At 54.8% G+C, this 18,652-nt stretch overlaps 2 protein-coding genes across 4 annotated transcripts in view; both read right to left on the minus strand.

Annotated features, from left to right (window-relative positions):
- Positions 1-12,379, minus strand: part of LTBP2 (latent transforming growth factor beta binding protein 2) — a 76,487-nt gene extending 64,108 nt beyond the window's left edge. For all 3 annotated transcript variants that reach the window (XM_054826848.1, XM_054826849.1, XM_054826847.1), the window contains exons 1-2: positions 11,588-12,379; positions 3,506-3,576 (exon numbers count right to left, since the gene is read on the minus strand). In XM_054826848.1, the coding sequence (XP_054682823.1) occupies positions 3,506-3,576; positions 11,588-12,045 (529 nt within the window). In that variant the 5' untranslated portion in view covers positions 12,046-12,379. The remainder of the gene's footprint in view (positions 1-3,505; positions 3,577-11,587) is intronic.
- Positions 12,380-16,707: 4,328 nt separating this feature from the next.
- The window catches only part of AREL1 (apoptosis resistant E3 ubiquitin protein ligase 1), a 42,866-nt gene continuing 40,921 nt past the window's right edge, over positions 16,708-18,652 (minus strand). Inside the window, exon 22 of the transcript XR_008577290.1 lies at positions 16,708-17,830. The gene's annotated coding sequence lies outside the window, so the exon portion shown is untranslated. The remainder of the gene's footprint in view (positions 17,831-18,652) is intronic.

Consider the following 18,652-nt stretch of genomic DNA (forward strand, 5'->3'; position numbering starts at 1 on the left):
ATTAGTAGCAATGCTAGTTTGTTCAAGAGCATCTAGCAGTGCCATCACAGATCAAGTCTGGTGCTGTCTGGTCTTCAGTGCATGAAGTCAGTCCTCCCTGCAAGGTCATACTGCAGGGATGACTGTGGCATGACTCTGACCACCCACCCAGGCCAGGCAGGCAGGACTATCAGAGGGGAAGGTCACCAAGTCCAACCTCCCATTGCTTTTGCAGGCACACCCGGCCCAGGATTGAGCAATGACATTGCAAGGTCACATTCAATTACTCTGTCCCTGCTGCTCTGCATGTGCTCTAGGTCTAGGAGAGTGGTGTAGATCTTCACTGTAAGCAGCTCCTGCTCAGTCCCATTTAAATGTGGGAGAGCCCATCCATCCAGCTAGGCATCCACAGGAAAACTGGGAAGATGCTGAAGGACTTGTTCCACTGGGGTGATACAGTCCACTTTCTCATGGAAAAGTTTGCTTATGGATGCAGAGCAATGTGTAATCTCAGTTCTAACTTAAACTGGCTTAGCAAAGCCAGAAAGGATGGACAATTTAACACAAGTGAGAGATGTGTGCAGGCTGACAGGCAGGGAAACCAACGGCAATGCAGGAATAACAGAGAGGGAAAACAGAACTTCAGTGAAAAACAGCCTGCGCTAAAAAGACCCTACAGTCGCGGTACAGAAGAGAGACAAAAGGAGAGAGCATGTGAATGTCATCTCCATTTTGCAGATGTGGAAAAGCCCCAGGTGCTAATGCGACTGTCTGAAGACACACTGTGAGACCACAGCAGAGCCAGCAAACTCATCCTGGAATCCCTGCGCCTTCATCAGTATCTTAACCGCAAGACCATCTGTACAAGATTAGAAAGTACATGAATTTATTTAGTCCTTCCCAACATGCTGATTAAAAATGTTTCTTTTAAGCTTTAAAATATCCATGTCAGAAAAAAGGCTCACCCTGCATTACAAGCCCAGCCCAGGCTGCTGTCTTGGGAAGCAGTAGAGAACCATAGTAAATAACGCTGATGAAAGTGGAGGTTGATGAACTAATGTTGGGAGGCTGAGCAAGAGGATTTCCCTGCTCTGAAGCAGAGGGGAAGGATGCTGAGCTAATAGGCAGCAGCTAAATTATCAACAAGTGCATGCTGCATCGCCTGAAATATGAGAGCGCAAGGGGGCTTCTGGTCAGCTTGTGTGTGCGGGTTTCTTCTCCACCGAACCCAGGGCATAGAGCCCTGAGTCTCACCCCAGGATGAAGTTAAACAGGCAGGAGGTTGGATGAACTCCTTGGGCCCAAGGGCAGATTTAGCTCATTATCCCTAATGTCCCCTCCTGCGGGACGACCTCTGGAGCCCCACAGGATGCCCTGTATGCAGTTCAGTGTGGTGACCTGCCAGCATGTGGGTAGAAACCAAGCCCACTGCAAGCAGGTGAGATCTTACTCCTAAACCCCCCTAGCTTGCTTCCACTTTCCCAGGAAACATTGCTGTCCTGAAGAGAGTGATTTCTCTTTTTCATCTTCCCAGTCACTGACTCCCTGAAAACTCCCCAAGTCCTCACTGCACTTTGGTCCTCAAAGCTGGAACAAACGAAAAGGCTAGAGAAACCTCCCCATGGCTTGAGTTCAGTCATATGCAGAGATGCTGCAAGAGTAAAGTCCCTGGAAGAGCATGGGTGGAGAAGGAAGAAATCACCTTGCCTGGTAGGTGGTAGGGAGTAGATGAAGGCAACAATCTGGCCTATCCTTTCTCCTGTACCCAGGTTCAGACCCATCAAAATGAAGGTCCTGCCCAAGACCCGAATGCCAACTTCTTCCCAGCTTCATCGCACTAAGAGGTTCCCTCTGGCTGCACTTCTACCCCACTAACTTCCCTGATATGCCCCATATCAAAGACCGTGGGATCACACATTAAACAGTATTACAGGGCAGAAACTAACTGGGATGGATGGGCTGTCCAGCTTGCCTTGGCAGCCTTAAAAACAGCCAAACATCCCCAGCAGCTTGAACTCCAGCAGAAAAGCCCGGCAAGGGAGGTAGCTGGGAACAAAGTGATGTTTACACATCACCAGTCTCCACCTAAGACCTGCCTGAGATTTACCATCCCCGGTCAGGGGGACACCATCAGGCCCAATCATGTCCTTTTAATGAATCCTGGGGAACAAGGGCCCTGCACCTGAGCAATCGCTAGACAGCCTGCATGGCTGTGAGCCCAGATCTACTGCTCCTACAAAAATCCCTAATGAGAGAAAGATGCTGCCATCGCTGGCCCCACGCTCTGTTTACAGACGCTGTCTGGCAGCACAGCACGCTCTCTACCGTTTGGCTTCTGTCGGCGAGGGGGAGAGGGAGAAGGGAGGTGAGTCAGCCCTTGGCCCCTTGCTCCCGAACAGCGATCGCTAATGCAATTATCCCAGCGCGGCCGAAACGCCATGAGATCCCGCGGCAAACAAAGCTGAGCCTCTTTCCCTGCTACACATCTGGGCAGCTGCTGCCACTCAAGCGAAGGCAGATGCTCTCGGCTATTGTGGGCAGGGTGTTCCCATGCAGAAAACCTGCCCGATGCCTGTGTGCTCCCTGCCCTCCGAGCTGCCCGGGAGCTGCGGGCAGCCCCTCGCCTCCCTGGGACCGGGCAGGTGCACAGGGCAGGCAGTCCCCCGAGAAAGCCCACGGGTGGGCTGGGTGGTGTAAGCCGTTGTTTAGTGACAGGGATTGTGGAGCTTTTGGGGACAGAGATGACAGTGCAGCTGCCTCTGGCGTGCGTTGCACTGGTGCCTGCCCAAACCCCTTCCCTTCCAGTGCTGTGTGGGGAGCCCAAAATGATCTCAGCCCCCAGGGCTGTGGCAGGGCTGTCCGGAGGAGCAGAGCCCTTATTAACCCCGGAGGAGCAGAGCCCTTATTAACCCCGCTGTGGGCAGGCAGGAGGGCCCCGGCCGGGCTGTTTCCACAGTGCAGGAGCACCCTGCAGCCCCCTGCCATTTTACACATCCCACACGCTGCACCACGCTCCAGCCCCACCCATCCCAGCCGCTGTGCCAACTCCATTAATTGCTTTCCTTAATAGCACTCAGATAATTTGCAGTCCTGATTTCCCCCTCAGTGTCAGCAACGCTTGCCCACGTGAGCACAGCCCCACTCTGCCGGTTCCCACCTGCTGGGACTTTCACAGACCTGCCTTTCGCTCCAAGCAGGACGATGACAGCCCAGGGCTCGAAACTCACCCGTAAATGTGCATTGCAATGCTCTGCCCCAACAAGACCCTGCTCGGGATGGACACTAATAACAATAATAAAGTAAAGCCATAATTGTTCAGCATGCTCAGACTTTGCCAACGGGCGGGGAGAGCTGACCCACAGCCCCGCAGCCCCACGGGGAGGCTGTGGCACTGCCTCCGGGGGACCCCACCATCCATCTCCTGCCCTGGCACAGAGCAGGGGACGTATGCGGGGTCACAGCAGTACTCGAGTGCTTTTTAGGGGTGCATCACGAGACCTGCACCACCTGAAACTGTCATACTCACGTTTGATGCAGCGGTTTGTGCCGGGAGCCGTGGTCCATCCTGGGCAACACTGTCTGCCGCAGACATTTGGCCTAAGCAGAGAGACAAAGCAGCGTGGTTAGGAGAAGGGAAGCCGAGGTCTCTCTGCAGCCAGCACCTCTGAGTCACCCGTAAAATTATTTCCTGCAGCATCTGATATTTCCTTCCAGATGGACCAGCAGCTGAGATCAAAACCAATGGGACAAGGGCTGAGTTGTTTAAGTGCTTGGAAAAGAAACCCCCAAGGACTGTGTGAATGCTGCAGTGCGAGTGATCCCTCGGGGAGTATCTCCCTTTTGAACTGGCATTATGCTGGGTTCCTGGCACAGCGCTCAGAGGAAGCATTTTCCTCCTGAGAGCAACTGGAGGCCAGCAGCCTGCGATCATTAAAGATCTCATGGCACTTCATGGTTTTGGGGTGTAAATCGGGCCTGATTCCAACTCTGGTCATAGCGTCTCGCCTCCGCAAGTGTCCCAAGCTGCTTCGGCCGAAGACAACACTTCATTCTCCGCCTAACCGCTGCCGCCTGTTGCTGTTCATTGCTCAACCCCACCCCGGGAGGGACGGCACGCCAGCAGCCGCATCGGCCGCTCCCCGGCTTGCTCTCCCTTTGCGAGCACTTTGGTCCCAGATTTGTTATCTGTCTCTGGCACAGCAGCCCCAGGGGCTGGGGACTCTCCAGTGCTATGAAATTTGTGCCTGCCTGACATGCACAGTGCTAGACTAACTCCAGGATGCTCACATCATTCCCACGGTGGATAATGCCAGCACTTTGCTGCAACAACTTTTTGAGTGCCTTTGCGGAAACGACATCCTCCCAACCTCTCCCTTATTATGGGTTTTCAGGTAGTGATCACTGCCAACATACAGCTACCAGAGACAGTGCCGTGCCTCCAAGAGATGCTCCGCAATGCCCAAGCAGGCAGCTAATCCCGTTTCTTCTGATCACATCTCATATTTACACATTTATAATGAGAAGGAATAACAAGTTGCAGGTCGCTCTCCAAGTGTAATTTACTCATCATGGAGGGAAGGTATTGGGAATATGTAACTTTTGCATGTCTAGGTGGATGGGAGAGTACACTCATCAAAAGATAAAAAGTTAGAAATAGGCAGCCTGAAAGCTCTGGAAAGCCTCTGGAAATGAAGTGGGGAGCATGGTTTATTTCTAATGCTGGACAAGGCAGTTGGAGCTGCTAACAGAATTTACAGGAACCACAGAAACATGCACATTTGTCTTCTGGATTGACTTTGACATGAACACAGCAGGGTCAGAAGATGATCCTGCTCTGAACCGGCATCCTCGTGACTCCTACATCCACATGGCATGAGATGAGACTCCAGAAGTGCCAGAGCTCAAGCTGTGGGGCTCACGTTTTAGGAGAGCCAGAGACAGTGGGTAGCAGGCGCGCCAAGGATTGTTCTGGTGCTCATGAATGAAGCTGCCTGTAGAGATACAATCGCTCCACACGGGAAGGGGAAGTGGTCTGAGAAGCCACATCATTTGTAAAGCATTATCCAACCCTTCAGAATCAACATTTTATTAACCTGGGTAGATTTTTACAGGGAGAAAGCACTTAAATTCCCTTGGTGTGACTTCCAGCAAACAGAACAAGCCAAAGTAATTCTTGCATCCACTCACATCTGCTCTGGCTGGGCTAGAGCACTGATTTCCAGCTTTTTGTCTGTCAACCCAAAGAGATCTATGGGTCTCTTCCTTAAGACAGTCCCAGAAAGTATCCAAGGAAAGCACACTTTCCTTTACTTACGCAAAAGAGCCCACGAAAGGCCTTAAACTTTTTAAAGATACCCAGATCAGTAGAGAGAGAAAACCACTGAGATGGAGCAGGTCTTTAGGCAATTAAGGTCTTCTGACGGACTCCACTCCAAGCAACAGCACAAGCATCTTAGACTGTCACAGCTCCCATTCTTCCCTCAGCATGGCTGAAACACACCTTGCAAGTCATACTCAGCCGGTCTGTTCAAGTTTTATCTACATCTCTCACATGCATGCTGGAGGGAGTGTGCTGCTGCTAGCTGCTCTCAATGCCAACAGCGAGCCAGAGGTTGTAGGAAGAAAGGTATGAGAATAAAACAGACAGGGGCCCAAGCCTGAGCAGACAAGATCACTCTTGAAGGCATGAAACCCCTGCTGGGTTCAGCACAAACCTCTCATTAACAGAGTCGCTCTGGGTCACTGCCAACTCCAAACATGAGTTGCCAACCCTGGGTGAAGAGAGATGCTAGCACCAGGGTGATGCTCCTCGAGGGAGGACAGCCCAGCATGTGCAGAGGGGAGCAACCCAGCAGGGATGCCCTTGGAGGCAAGGATGGGAATGTCTCTTCCTTCCATAACCTCCCAGATGAGAGGATGGGCAGAGATGGAGTCAGAGAGGACCTCCAGGACTGGAAGAGAACACTTGGGAGGAGCAACATGTAGGTAGTACTGGAGGGCAGAGAAGGACCACAACTATTTCCTGATGAAAGCCCAGTGAGCAGGACCTCACATAGCATGGGGCATCAGGTGAGCAAGGGCATCAGTAGTGGGAAAATAGCTATGGGGGCTTTGCCGCATGGACCCAGTCCTGAGCACGTCTGGTTCTACTTAAAGCCTTTAGGTGACATTTGCATGGCTTGAACGCCATGTGGTTTTCACTGCCTTACAAAGATTTCAGAATGAATCCCGGGAAGTTTAAGGAGCGCGGCATGTTTACAGCACGGAGGGACGGTGCTTGAGAGAGTGGTGGCCCACAGCTGCATTTGTCCTGCTGTGCATGTTATCGCCAACACTTTGGGCAAAGACATGGCTCAGGCGTGAGTCACCTGTGGGACACATCCTGTCCTGGGCCTCTCCATCCAGCACTGCTTCTGGAGAACAAAACAAGTGGCAGGGTCCCTCCAGGTCTGGTGTCACCATCCCCAGCTGGGGAGCTACCTGTACACCCTGAGCAGCCCCTGATCACCCCTCGTCACACAGGGGACAGGAGCTTCCAAGACAGCGGGCAGAACTGCCCGGCAAGGGGACCTGCTGGGTGCCATGATGCACCAAGCCCCTGGCAGACCTAACGATGGCATGAGGCAAAGCTACGCTCATAACCTTGAAGCACTCAGCTGCCGCACAAGGCTGAGCACCCAGGCTGCCTCCTGCTTACCCACCCTTTGAAACTGGAAGCACAGCAGCAGGAAGAGGGGAACAGGACTCTCATCCTGGGCAGCCTGGGGTGCAGAAGGACCAGAGGATAGGCGGGCACATGGAGAGGTCAGCAGCTCTCCCATGTGGAAAGACACTCCACACAGCCCCAGATCAGAGCAGCACAGAAGACATGTCCTCACACAGGTCTCCCAATCTCAAGTCCCATTGAACACTCCACTAGGTCATGCTGCATGGGGATGCCTTATTCCCAGCCCTGCCGCTGATGCCAAAACAAGCCTTGGGCAAACCGTCTGGCTTCCCTATCTCTGTCTCCTTACTAGCAGAATAGGTGAATTAATGTATTTACCTTCCCAACGGCCAGGTCAGCTAGCACACATCTTTCCTAGGAAGCGAAACATTGCTGGGGACCTTCCCAGGCACTGGGACTTGATTGCCTGTAACACTGGACTGCTACAGGGCTCATGGGCCACTTAGCACCTTCCAAAATAGTTCCCAGCCCAGCGCAGACTGGAGCAGACAGAGACCATTTCCAATAGCCAGTTTCCTCTTTTTGGAGAGCAGGGAGCTTGAATAGCTCAGACAGCTGAACAGCCACAGTGCGAGAGAAAGCCCTAAGGCATAGCTCACTAGTGCAGACGTGGGTCTTCAGGTTTGCCTTCCTGGCAAAATGCAGGGTGACGCAGTCGGGGGGGGGGGGGGGGGGCTGGGGAAATGGATCGACATTTCAGTTCCTGCCTCAAGTGCCAGGTACACCCTGAGGTCTCCAAGCAGCACAGGCTGCAGTAAGCAACTGCAAACCAAGTTTGCTCCTCACTCTGCAGCTAGCATGCACCATCTGTGCCCAGGTGTAGTCCTCAGCACATTGTGAGAGCTGGGTGCGCAGGAGGTGTCAGGTACTACTCACTGGCCCGCTCTTTTTCTGGGACAGGCATCTCCCTGACACCCCTCACAGAACTGAAGTCGGTGCCATGAAGCCTCCGTACATCCAGAATTACCGTTCATGGCCCTGACTGGATGCACCGGCACAACCTGCAACTCAGACAAAGGAGCTGCAGCACGCCAGTCCTTCATTACCTGCTTTGCTGCAGCACTCAGGGGCCACCGTCAGGATCAGGTCCCCGCTATGCAAGGTGGTACCCAGTATGATACAAGACTGCAAGATCTTGCAGTGTTATATGAAACCAGAGCCAAGCAACTGTAACAAGCACTAGGGAGAAGGAAAACAAGAAAACAGTAGTAAGATCGTGGCTTCGCATAGTTTCAGCATGTGCACAGTCTCAGCGATGATCGCATACTGTTTCTGAAGCATTCAGTAGAACCATTTTTTTCACCATTTATTTTAACAGCAATCTATGCATCATCTTTAAACTTCATGCAGCACTCTGCTGCCAGATACGCTGACTCCATTCAGGTCATTTACAGCATCCTCACAGAAGGCCGGGGGGACCATTAGATCATCAGGTCTGCCTTTCTACTGCAGGACAGTGAACTTCATCCAACTGCATATGAAATATTTGCAGTCAGACCCAATGAAGAACATTAGCAAAAGGCTGCTGGCATCGAAGAGCCACTGAAAATACTCTGCCAAGTCCACATCAGTATTAACTGCCTCCACTCCTGAGCAGTCCCATACACACGCTGCACTGAGAAACTATATCCCACAAAGCCTGGGTAAAGCAGGACTATATAGCCACAGATGGTGTCTACAACAGCAATTAAACAAGAACTGAGGTGCAGAACACACAATAAGAAAGTGAGAGGGAGAAGAGTTGGGGACTCCCAGCCCGTTACCTGGGGAGCCTGACATGCCCCTGAAAACTGTTCAGGCAAGTACCAGAAGTGAAGGCTTCCCCAGACTACTCCCCCGTTACCCACCTTCCTCTGATTTTGTGTACATCACCTGAGGATCATCACTGGGACCCACTCTCCCAGGCACAGGGCAGAGGAACAAGGGGGGTTCACATCACGGGGGACACAAATTAGGGATGCATCCAGCACACGAGTACAGCCATAGCTGGCATGTGTCAGGGCTTGGGAGCTCCCTGCGCCCTGACGCTGAGGAGGAAAATCTTTCCATGGACCAGAAGCTGCATCGATGAACCTGTAAACACTTTAAACATCAGACTGAACACAATGGACTGGGAAGCCACCTGCTCCTCAGCACTGGGTAGAAATAGCTCATCTGCAGCAGCGGGGACTGGTGTGCATCTGCAAAACAGTCGGGGGGGGCTGGGGCAACAGGCAGGTTAAGCAGAGCACAGCGAAGCAGAAATGTTTTGGGGGCTGGATTGTTTTCCTCACTCAGTGTTAGGAGACAGTAATTTTCTGTCATATTTGCTGTGGTGTTGGAAGTCACCTCACAATGAGCCACCAGGAGAAAATACTAAAACCCAGCTCTTCCAAGACTTGCGGTTGGACGCACTCATGGAAGGGTGTGAGCAGGTCCCACTTGCAACAAGGTCAGACGTGAGCAGGGTGGCAGACAAATCCAAACAGTCCCCAGGAAAGAAATTCAATTTTGGGTATGCCGCTATCAAACAAAGCAAGAAAATAGTTATCCAGAAAAGGAGATAATGCTAATAAACGGGTTTTTCAACCACAGAACTGTGTGAGGCCCCTGGAGGTACCAGCAGAGAACTCTGACTGGGGATTCAGGAAAGGCAACCCACGCAGGAGTTGAGATTTTAAGCCAAAGTAACTGTATAAATAAATAGCACCAGGGTATAGTACAGCCTGTAAAGCTACCTGAGTAAGGGAAAATGAAGGTTGTCATACTAGAGAGTAGTAGGAGTTCAGTGTAAATAGCAGAACAGAAAATATCCCACCTGGCAAAAAAATGAAACATCATGAAATGAAGTTTTTTAGGGGCCCCAAGTTTCCTGGATGGAAATGTGTCCGGTGCAGCAAGGGGCGTAAGAAGATGGATGAGGTGGAAGGACGGAGTCTCACTGAATGGCTGGAGGCAGCGGCAGCTAGCTTTCCATGAGGAGTAACGCCATGTGGTTACTCAGGGACAATTATTTCAGCTAGGTTTTCTCATAAGCTCCAAAGACAGTAGGTCATAGAGAAGTTTAAAAAGTGCCGATTTGGACTCCAGAAGAGATGGAAAGCTACTGACGACAAGCCATTATGTGCATTTTCCAAAGTTCAAGTTCTGGGGGATCAGAGCAAGTCCTGTATCCCCAGCCCTCATCTTCCAGGGCAGAGCAGAGGCAGAGAACGCAGCACAGCCTGCGTGGGGAACACGGCACCAAGGCACAGCTCTCCCTTCCTCTAAGCTTGGAGGCAACAGCACTCTCTGATAGCCGAGGAAGCCAAATCTAGCTGATAACAGGTCAACAGCGTTGTAAGTACTGGACCAACCATCCCTGTTTACATCTCAGATGACTGAAATCCAACTGATCCATGTGATCCTGAAGCAATGCTGACAACACTCTGACTGCAGAAAGGGTAAAATCCTTCTGAGCCCAAAACCTGACTGAGCAGGACTGGATCTTCCCAAGACTCTTGCTCCAGGCAGCTGACAAACCAAGGATAATGGACTGGGTAGGCCAAAATCTGCTCAGGACCCACCTGCCATTGACTAGCTGTTAGAGCAAGTTTGGTGCTTCTCTGGGTTTGTTGAAGGAAAGTAAACGGAGTGGCACAGGGAACATCTCTGTCTTGAAATTTTGCAAGGAGGTGAGTTTGAGAGAGAGAAGCCTCAGAGACTGAGCTGCCTTTGGTATTCCAGTGAAGCTCCCCAGCCCATGTTAGCAGAAGACATTTCTGCCCATGTCAGAGGGCAGTGAGCCCAGAGCCTGCTCTCAATATCCCCCCGCCGGGCTCACATGGAGAGCAGACATATGCTGCCACATGGGTCGGTCAAACTGCCTGTGCGATGGCTTCAGTAGCCCTTCCCAGCTGGCAGAGGAGCTCATCACGAGGGGCATCGGCCACGGGGGAGCAGAGAGGGAAGTGGAGAGGAGGGGGCCCAGGGCCGAAGGGTACGTCAGCGCTGCGCCAGACGTCCCGCTCGCAGGCTCCCCTTGCAGCAGAGCAGCTGGCCTTGCCATATGATCTCCCCTCCACCTCCACAGGGCTGTAGCCAGAGACTGGAGCTGGAAGCGGCCCTGCCAGGCAAGTCATAGGAAGCCTCCCCCGGCTGAGCCAGCTGAAGCCATGGGAAGCTGCCGCACGGAGTGCTTACAAGGGGCCCATTATGGGAGGAAGGAGCCAAGAGGCCAGGTACCTGCAGCAAGAGCAGCAGCAGCCAGACTCCGTCCTGCAGAGCCAGGCAAGCCCCTCCAGCCTCTCCCACCACCCATGCACCACAGCCACGCCGCCTCACCCTGCCCGTTTTCTGGGACAGCCATAGGCAGCCCCGGAGAGCAGCAGGCTAACACCTGCCACCCGCCGCACAGCTGTCTGACCTGCCGAAGCCCTGATGTGTCAGCAGAAGGCCATCATATCCAACACGCTCGTAAGCCACGTATCTTCACGCAACAGGCAGCCGGCAACACGGTGTCCCACCCACCTCACACTCATACACACATGTGTGCAAACAGATACACATGCACACCGACATCGCGTGGGCGAGAGCAACGCAACTGTCTGCCACACGTGTTGGACAGACGCGCGGCACGAGAGCGAGCACCAAGTGAGGTCCCGCTCCGCTCCGGGGCCCTGGCCGGGTGCCAGAGCCAGCCGAGGGGCAGCAGGGCCCAAGCCCCCTGCACATCACCCTCACAACTGCGCCGGGCAAAGGCAACGGGGCGTCCCGCAGGGGACCGGGCGGCGCCCGGAGCGCCCGCGGGGATGGAAGGGGAGAGATGCACCGGCATGCAGCACGGGGCTCAGGACGCCTGTTCCCGGAGCCGGGGCTCACGCTACGCAGCCCCAGCAAGGTCCCCCCGGCCGCAGGACTTACCCCGCCATCCTCCCTCTGCCGCTCGGCTCCTTCGCTCGAGGCATGACCCGGGCTTTCAGCCCGCTGTCCTGCCGCTGGCGGGAGAGGTCCAGCCTGTTCCTCTGACCCGGGCCGGGACCGAGCCCGGCGTCGCCCGCCTGGCCCCGGAGCGCGGGCAGCCCGCGGTCGGGACGCTGCTCCCTCCGGCCGTCGCCGCCGCTCGGGTTCCCCGCGGCAGCCGCGGAGCCGCGGTCCACGTGGAGGGCGGCGGGGAGGGGCCGTGCCGGCGGGGGGGGTCTGGGCGCCGGGGACAGGCTCTGCGCCGTGCCCGCCGCCCCCAGGGCAGCCCCCCGGCCCCGCGGCCGCGCCGCCCCCCGGCTCCCCGGCTCCAGCCTGGCCGCGGAGTCCGGCCGACAGTCGGCGAAGCCCAGGAGGACGGCGAAGGTGAGCGGGAGGAGGCTGGCGGCGGCGCCCCGCATGGTGTCAGCCGGTGGCGGGGGCGGGGGGGGAGACGGGCGGCGCGGAGCGCTCAGCGCCCGGCTGGCATCCTCCGGCGGGCGCGGGGCAGCGGGGACCGCCGGCTCTCCGCCCTCCGCTCAGCGCCCCATCCCGCTCCGGGGCTCCGCCGGGACCTGCCGCCCACCGGGGCTGGGGGCGCAGACAGCAGGGCTGAGGCAGGGGCGCGGGCTCCGGGTGGCCTCCGCAGGAGGAGGGCGAGGAGGAGGAAGGCGGCCGGCCCCGCTCGCCGGACTGCCGGCGAGCTCCCGCGCTCCGCAGGCAGCTCCGAGCACCTTCGCGCCTGCCTCTGGCACTGGCAGCGCCTGGAGGGGATGGAGGGTTTTATTTTTGGAAACCTCCCCCTTTTGTGTCTTTTTGATGCTGACATCCCCCCTCTCCAGAGGACACGGCTCAGCCCCCCTCCTTAGGAGAGGAGACATTCCAGCAACACCCACTTTGGCAAAGGGAAACAAACTACAACAGAGAAGCCTTAACCCCTGCCTGGCCGGAGAGACCCGTCCGCCGCCTGCCCGGGAGCCAGCGTGCAGCCCCCGGAGCCCTCCCTGCCGCCCGGCCCGCAGCGAGCCGCCGGCTCCCGCCGCAGCTGGAAGCGCTCGGGGAAGGTGGAGCAAGCAGCCCGGGCATGGGGTGCACGGAGCAGGAGACATGGATGCCTGAGGAATACACTGCATCGGCAGCATCAGCCCTCTTGCTGCTCTTGATCGAATGTCCCAGGAGAAGGGCATGGCAATGGGAAGAGTCTTACTTGCCATCCCACCCTGGCTACAGGACTCTCAGATCCCCTCAGACCCAACTCAGGTCTTTCAGCTAAGAGACATCTTCCAGGAGACGTATCCCACCAGCTTAGAGTCGATGTCCATCCCTCCCCCCATCTGTGTCTGTGTGGGCACCTGGAGGTCGAAGGATAACTTGAAATGACTGCTTTATATGCACTGAGAAAGACTGAGGGAAGATTGAGAGGAAGGAGAAGGGGGGCAGAAATCCCCTTTCATCTACACGCATCCGCTTGGCCTTGTCCTCTGCCACATCTCTGCTGCTCTCTGCTGTCCTTGGCCATCTCGGGCAAGGAGCAAATCCTCCAAGAGGAGTGCAGGCTCACTCCTAGCCCAGCAACACAGTATATATTCGAGGTGGGCTCATTCTGGCCCACAGCGGTGGCTGTGAACTTGGTGAGTGGCTAAAGACCTCTCACTGCATCTCTGTGCGCAAGGAAGCAAAGGAGGGCACCACAGGGCCTCACGGGAAGGAGATGCTCACCAGCACATGTCCCTGCACTGGGTCCTGTGGCCAGTAACACTTTCATCATGCCAGGCTCAGGCAGATGAAAGGTGTATCATCTCACTCGGCATCCTGACCTTGAGCACAGTGGCTGGATGCCCATGAGAAAGCACGAGATGCTCTGTGTGCACACAGAGCGATCTTTTGGGTGTACCCTCATACGCTCCAGCAGTCCATGGGCTAGGGGCTCCTTCAGCCAGATGCTGCAGCTCAGCCGCTGGGTTTAAAAGGCAAATTGTCATATCAGCCCATGAGTTTATCTAATCTCTTTTGTGCCTTTTGATGTGTGAGGTGGCTGCCATATAGAGCACAGGCTGTCCTCCCATGCCCACTGCTCCCAGCTCTTTAAAGTCCCTGTCCCAGTGGCACTCCTTCCAGCCTCTCCTGCTGCAGGTGCCGCCTCCCCTGGCCCTCACTGAGCTGTCTGCTTCCCAAAAGCTTCGTGGCAGAGAGGTCCAGCTCCCCCAGTGCCTCCTTTCTGGCCTCCAGCAGTTGCGCTCCTAACACCTCTCCCATTTGAAACCAGTAGCTCCAGCTCCCTTCTTCCCACTGCCCCTTGCCTTTTGGGCCCTCTCAGACCACAGACATCCCCTCCCCAGGATGGGAGCACTGCTGCCTGCCCTCTGGAGTGCAGAGGAGCCAGGAAAGGAGCGGAAGCATAGGTAATGAATCCCTCCAAAAGCACACTGGGTCTGGAGCAGAACAGGACCCCAGTGCATCCCCTCTGGTTGGGACCCTGCAAGCAAGGGAGAGGGGAGGTAACTCAGCAGGTGAGCAAGTGCAACAGGGCTGAGTGGGTTTGGGCTTTGACCTTGGTGCTGGCAGCTGGCTTACAGAGCAGCGGCATCAGAGTAAATACCAGCAGGGTGCTTTGGCACTTCCTGGGATGCCATCAGCTCACCCACCCCACCGGGGCAGAGCCAGCACTTGGGCAAGAGCTTGCATGGCCCTGGATGCCATGAGCAGTGCCCGGTAACAGCCATGGCTTGTTTCTTTGTTCTGAGGAAGAGGAATGTCCTTTCTATCCTCACCTAATTACTTTCTTATGCAGCAGTGGAAAGAATGCTTGTGCCTAAACCTGACACGAGAAAATTATCAATGCCATAAACAAAGTCATAAACAAAGCAGCTGAGAGCCCAGGCAGTGCTCAAAGCTAGAGCAGGCAACCCTGGAGCAGGCTCAGTCAGGGTGCAAGTGGATTCCTGCTCCCCAGAGGCATTGGGTCACTCTGGGGAAGAAGACAACTTGCAGCATCCCCAGGGGACCACACCTCCACAGGAGCCAGCACTCAGGGCCCTGATGGCTGCAGGGCTGCCAGAGCCTGTGCATACCCAACAGGGCCGGGGAATGAGATGTGCAGACTCAACGAAGCCATTGATCACCCTCCAGTAACTCTTGCAGCTGCCCCTGGCTGCAGTGGAGCCCGGCCCAGGGAGCTGGCATCCCTTCTCAAATCTGCTTCACTCCATGTTTACACTAACGCCTCCAGAGCTGGACACTGAGCTCCTTCCAGCCTCACACATGCAAACACTCAGTTGCTTCTGCAAGGATGTGCCGGCACTGTTTGATCCCACGTAAGCCCTGCGGCAGAGCAGGGGCTAGCCAAGGGCAGCAAGCCCCAGTCCCCAGGGCTGCCCGGCATTGGGGATGCAGGCATAGGCTCAAGCACCCAGGGAGGGAGCAACTGCATCCTCGGTGCAGGTGGGCAATGTGCAGGTGTTCGGGCATGGGCTCGCTGCGTCCCAGCCCCGTGGCTCATTTCGTATTCAGCCATCTCTGAAAATGGGGAAGTGCAAGGGAGTTGTAGTGCAGGTTGGGCATCGGTGTGCCACTCAGCAGGGGCTCAGCAGGCAAGCATGAAATATCTCATTCCTAAGGAACTCATGCAGGCAGAGTTCAGACGGTCAGGCTGCTCGCTACCGAGATCAAACCTGCACCCGGGAAGAGAGATCAGCAGCAGAGAGAGGATGGGGCTGCAAGCGGGGTTCAATAGCCCAGCCTCTGGCAGTGGGAAGCACAGGGCTCCTCTGGAGGGGCAAGCTGCAGGTGGGCAGCTCAAAGTGCTCTTTGGTGCCTTCACTTCCCCTTAATTCACTGCATGAGCTTCTATGCAGCAGAGATGGCACCAGAAAAGAGGCCAAGGGCAGAGGCAGCACCTCTCCAAGTCCACGCTTTCAAGGTCCAGGGCACCGAGGTGAATGAGGCAGACCTGGGAGCCAGCACAGAAAGCAAGGGGCTCATCAGACCCTGCAGAGGAGAGGAGCAAGGGTGGACTGTGCTGACAGTGTGGCCCTTCTTGCCTGCCACTGCTATGGCAGAAGAGGAAGAGTGCTTGGGCAGCTGAGAATCGAAGCTGTGGGGCCAGAGGCAGAGGAGTCAAGGTGGGCCGTGCCCTGGAGAGATGAGCATGAGTCAGGTCTCCTTGAGCCCTCTTGAAAGACAGGGAGAAAGGGCTCTTCAGGATTGTGCTGATGGGGTCCCTCTGCACCAGAACCCTTCATGCCCTCATTCCCCTACCCATTGTGCCCACACCACCTCTGCACTAATCCCTTGAGGGGGTAGCACCTGGGGACCATGCTTCCAGGGCCAGTTGGCTCCCAGATGTGGCTCCTGGCACCATATCCCTTAGATTAATTAGCCCCTTTTCTTCCTCTTCAGAAGGGTTCACAACCCACATGTGCTTCTTCCTCTGCTGTGAGCAGACCCCTAACACGCTGCAGATGGGACACATTCCACGGATTCAGGAGCTGCTTGCAGCTCCCGCAGAGGAAGGAGTGCTCTCCCCACTCAGGGCTGAAGGGCAGGGGAAGGCTGGCCAGCCCCACCAGCTTAAAAATCAGGGTGCAGAGCCAGCCTTTTAGACACACAAGTCACAGCTTCTCTGAAAAGAGCCATCTCACGCTATGACGGAGGACATGGCAGCCCTGGGGAGCTGGATGGAGAAACAACTTCGAGGCAGCAGTGCAGAGAGACCTCTGGAGAGGACCTCTGTAACCACAGGCATCAGAGAGGTAGGAAAAGCAGCATCTGAATTTGTGAATACAGCTAGCAAATCCTCCACGGACACTATTCCCACCCCTTGGCTTTGCCATGAGATAGACACAGCTCAGCACACTCACGCTTACAGCACCCAGGGAAGGAGACATTCCCACCAGTCAGATGAGCCACTCCAGCCAGACACACACCCTGGCCCTCCAGCCACCTCCACCCACTCTTGGTGTGTCCCTCGGAGCCTTAGGGTACATCCTGGCTTCTCCCCATGAGGAGGTGGCCAGAAGGCAGCCAAGAACAGTGTAAGTGACAGTTTGTTGTCAGAAAACAGAAACTGTCCAGCAGCTCCTAGTCAAAAGCCAAGGTTTGCTGGTTTTATTGTTCCTTCTGCTTTCATTTAACCAGGACCATCTCAGAGGAGGAGGGAGGCACAGACCAGCCAAGTGTGTGTCCCACAACCGGACTCCTCGGTCATGCTGTTGTCCAAACATATGTCTGTGCATTACCAAGGGCTGAGACCACACGCTGGAAAGGAGGTTACAACAGGAGATGAAAACATGCCGCTAGGAAGAAGAAATGTGAAGAGCAGGACCAGATGGCAGAACCCGAGGGATGGGAGTGCAGAGTGAGGCAGAGCGGAGGTTGCTGTGGGCTACTGCTGCAGAAAGGCTCTGGTGGGGCTGGCTGCAGAGCACAGCTGGTTCCTTGTTTATCCATCACACTATTTCAAGCCCCTTCAGCAACTCTTCAGGAGAAAAAAACAAAAAAAAACCCCTCAGCTAGAATGTGACTCATGCAGAACTACAGCAACTCAGGGGAACCTGTCCATTTATAATTAATGAAGTCCTGTTTGCAGTGATCCAACTGCAATCTTCCCTCTCCTCAGGAGGCTGATCTGGCCTCTCTGCTTCTTTGATACCTGTGGCTGGAGCTGCACATGGCAGGGAGAGGGGCCTGGAAACCAGGAAAGCCTGAGCGTCCCTGAGGAGCACGGAGGCTGCTCTGACCAGGAAACCCATCCCACCACACATTCCATGCAGGCGCAAGCCTGCTCAGGACATCAACCTGACAGGGGGCTTCAACCAAAGCGCTCATTTAGTCAGCTGTCCTCACTAAGAGAAGAAAGGAAAGGAAAGAAGGAAGCAGAACTCCTTGCCATTTTTAAGGGCTGTGACCCACAAAGAGGGAACACTCCCCACGTGGTCGGGGGCACTGTTGAGAGGAGTGTGCAAAGGACCCCGACAGTGTGAATTTCCGTAGCCTTCCCTTCCCCTTTTCACTGGGGTCTTAACGCCAGGAGGCTTTTCCTGAGGTGGCTATTGAACATCAGCTTGTCACAGTCTGGAAGAGAACAGGGAAGCGGGAACGACAGCTTGAGGATATGCAGGGAGAACGGGGTGTTCTCCTCCGTGGAAAGTCTCCCTTCCTGGTGTCTGGTACCACTCCACAGGCAGTGCTTCCCAAGGAGCCCATGACCTGGAGAAGAGAAAAGGTAGAGATCCAAGCAAGATGACCCAACAGCAAGGACAGGCAATCCCCAGACTGTGCTGAAGAACCTCTTCCTGAGAAATTCCTCCTACGCTGAACTTCTCTCAAACACACTACATTCCCTTTGCATTATCTTAAACAACAAAAAGACCAGAAAAAACAAACCTGAATCAAACTTTGAATTCTACTGAGTGTTTGGGATTAAAGTAATTTCATTCCTGCTTCTGATTCCAAAGCAATCATCCTAAAATCAACAACTCATTTCCTTCAAGTTGCTGTTCCTTCCTTAAGACCCTCACCTTGGCTGCCCAGAGCACGAGGAACTTGGACTGGAAGTCCTTCAGCCCATCAGCTTTGCATATTGGAGGAAAATTGATGATGGCCACGTAGATCCTGAATTGAGAATGACCAGTTGGGCTGACGTTGTATCTGTATTTTAGTTTGGTTACTCTGCCATCCTGAAATTGCAGGCCCACTCCCCAGCACAAGATTTTAAGTGCTTTCCTACCAATTTGGTTGCTGGAATGGCTGCGTGAGCAGTGATCTCAGCTCATTACAATGCAGTGATTTCAAGTGGATGTTTAATAGCTTATTAATAAGTGAATCTTAGGGAACTGCAAAAAGTGGCAATTATTAGGTGGTGTGTGTTAGAGCTAAAGTAGTCAGTCTTCAAGCAATAGACTAGTTCATTGACACTTTACAGTCCCATTGGGTAATTATTGGGATTAGGCTGAGTACCCAATTTCCCAGCTATGACTTCATAGGCTGGGAATCCAGCTCTCCGGTGACATCACAGCTCCAGAAGTCTCC

Source organism: Grus americana, chromosome 5 (genome assembly GCF_028858705.1).
Source record: "Grus americana isolate bGruAme1 chromosome 5, bGruAme1.mat, whole genome shotgun sequence".
NCBI lineage: Eukaryota > Metazoa > Chordata > Aves > Gruiformes > Gruidae > Grus > Grus americana.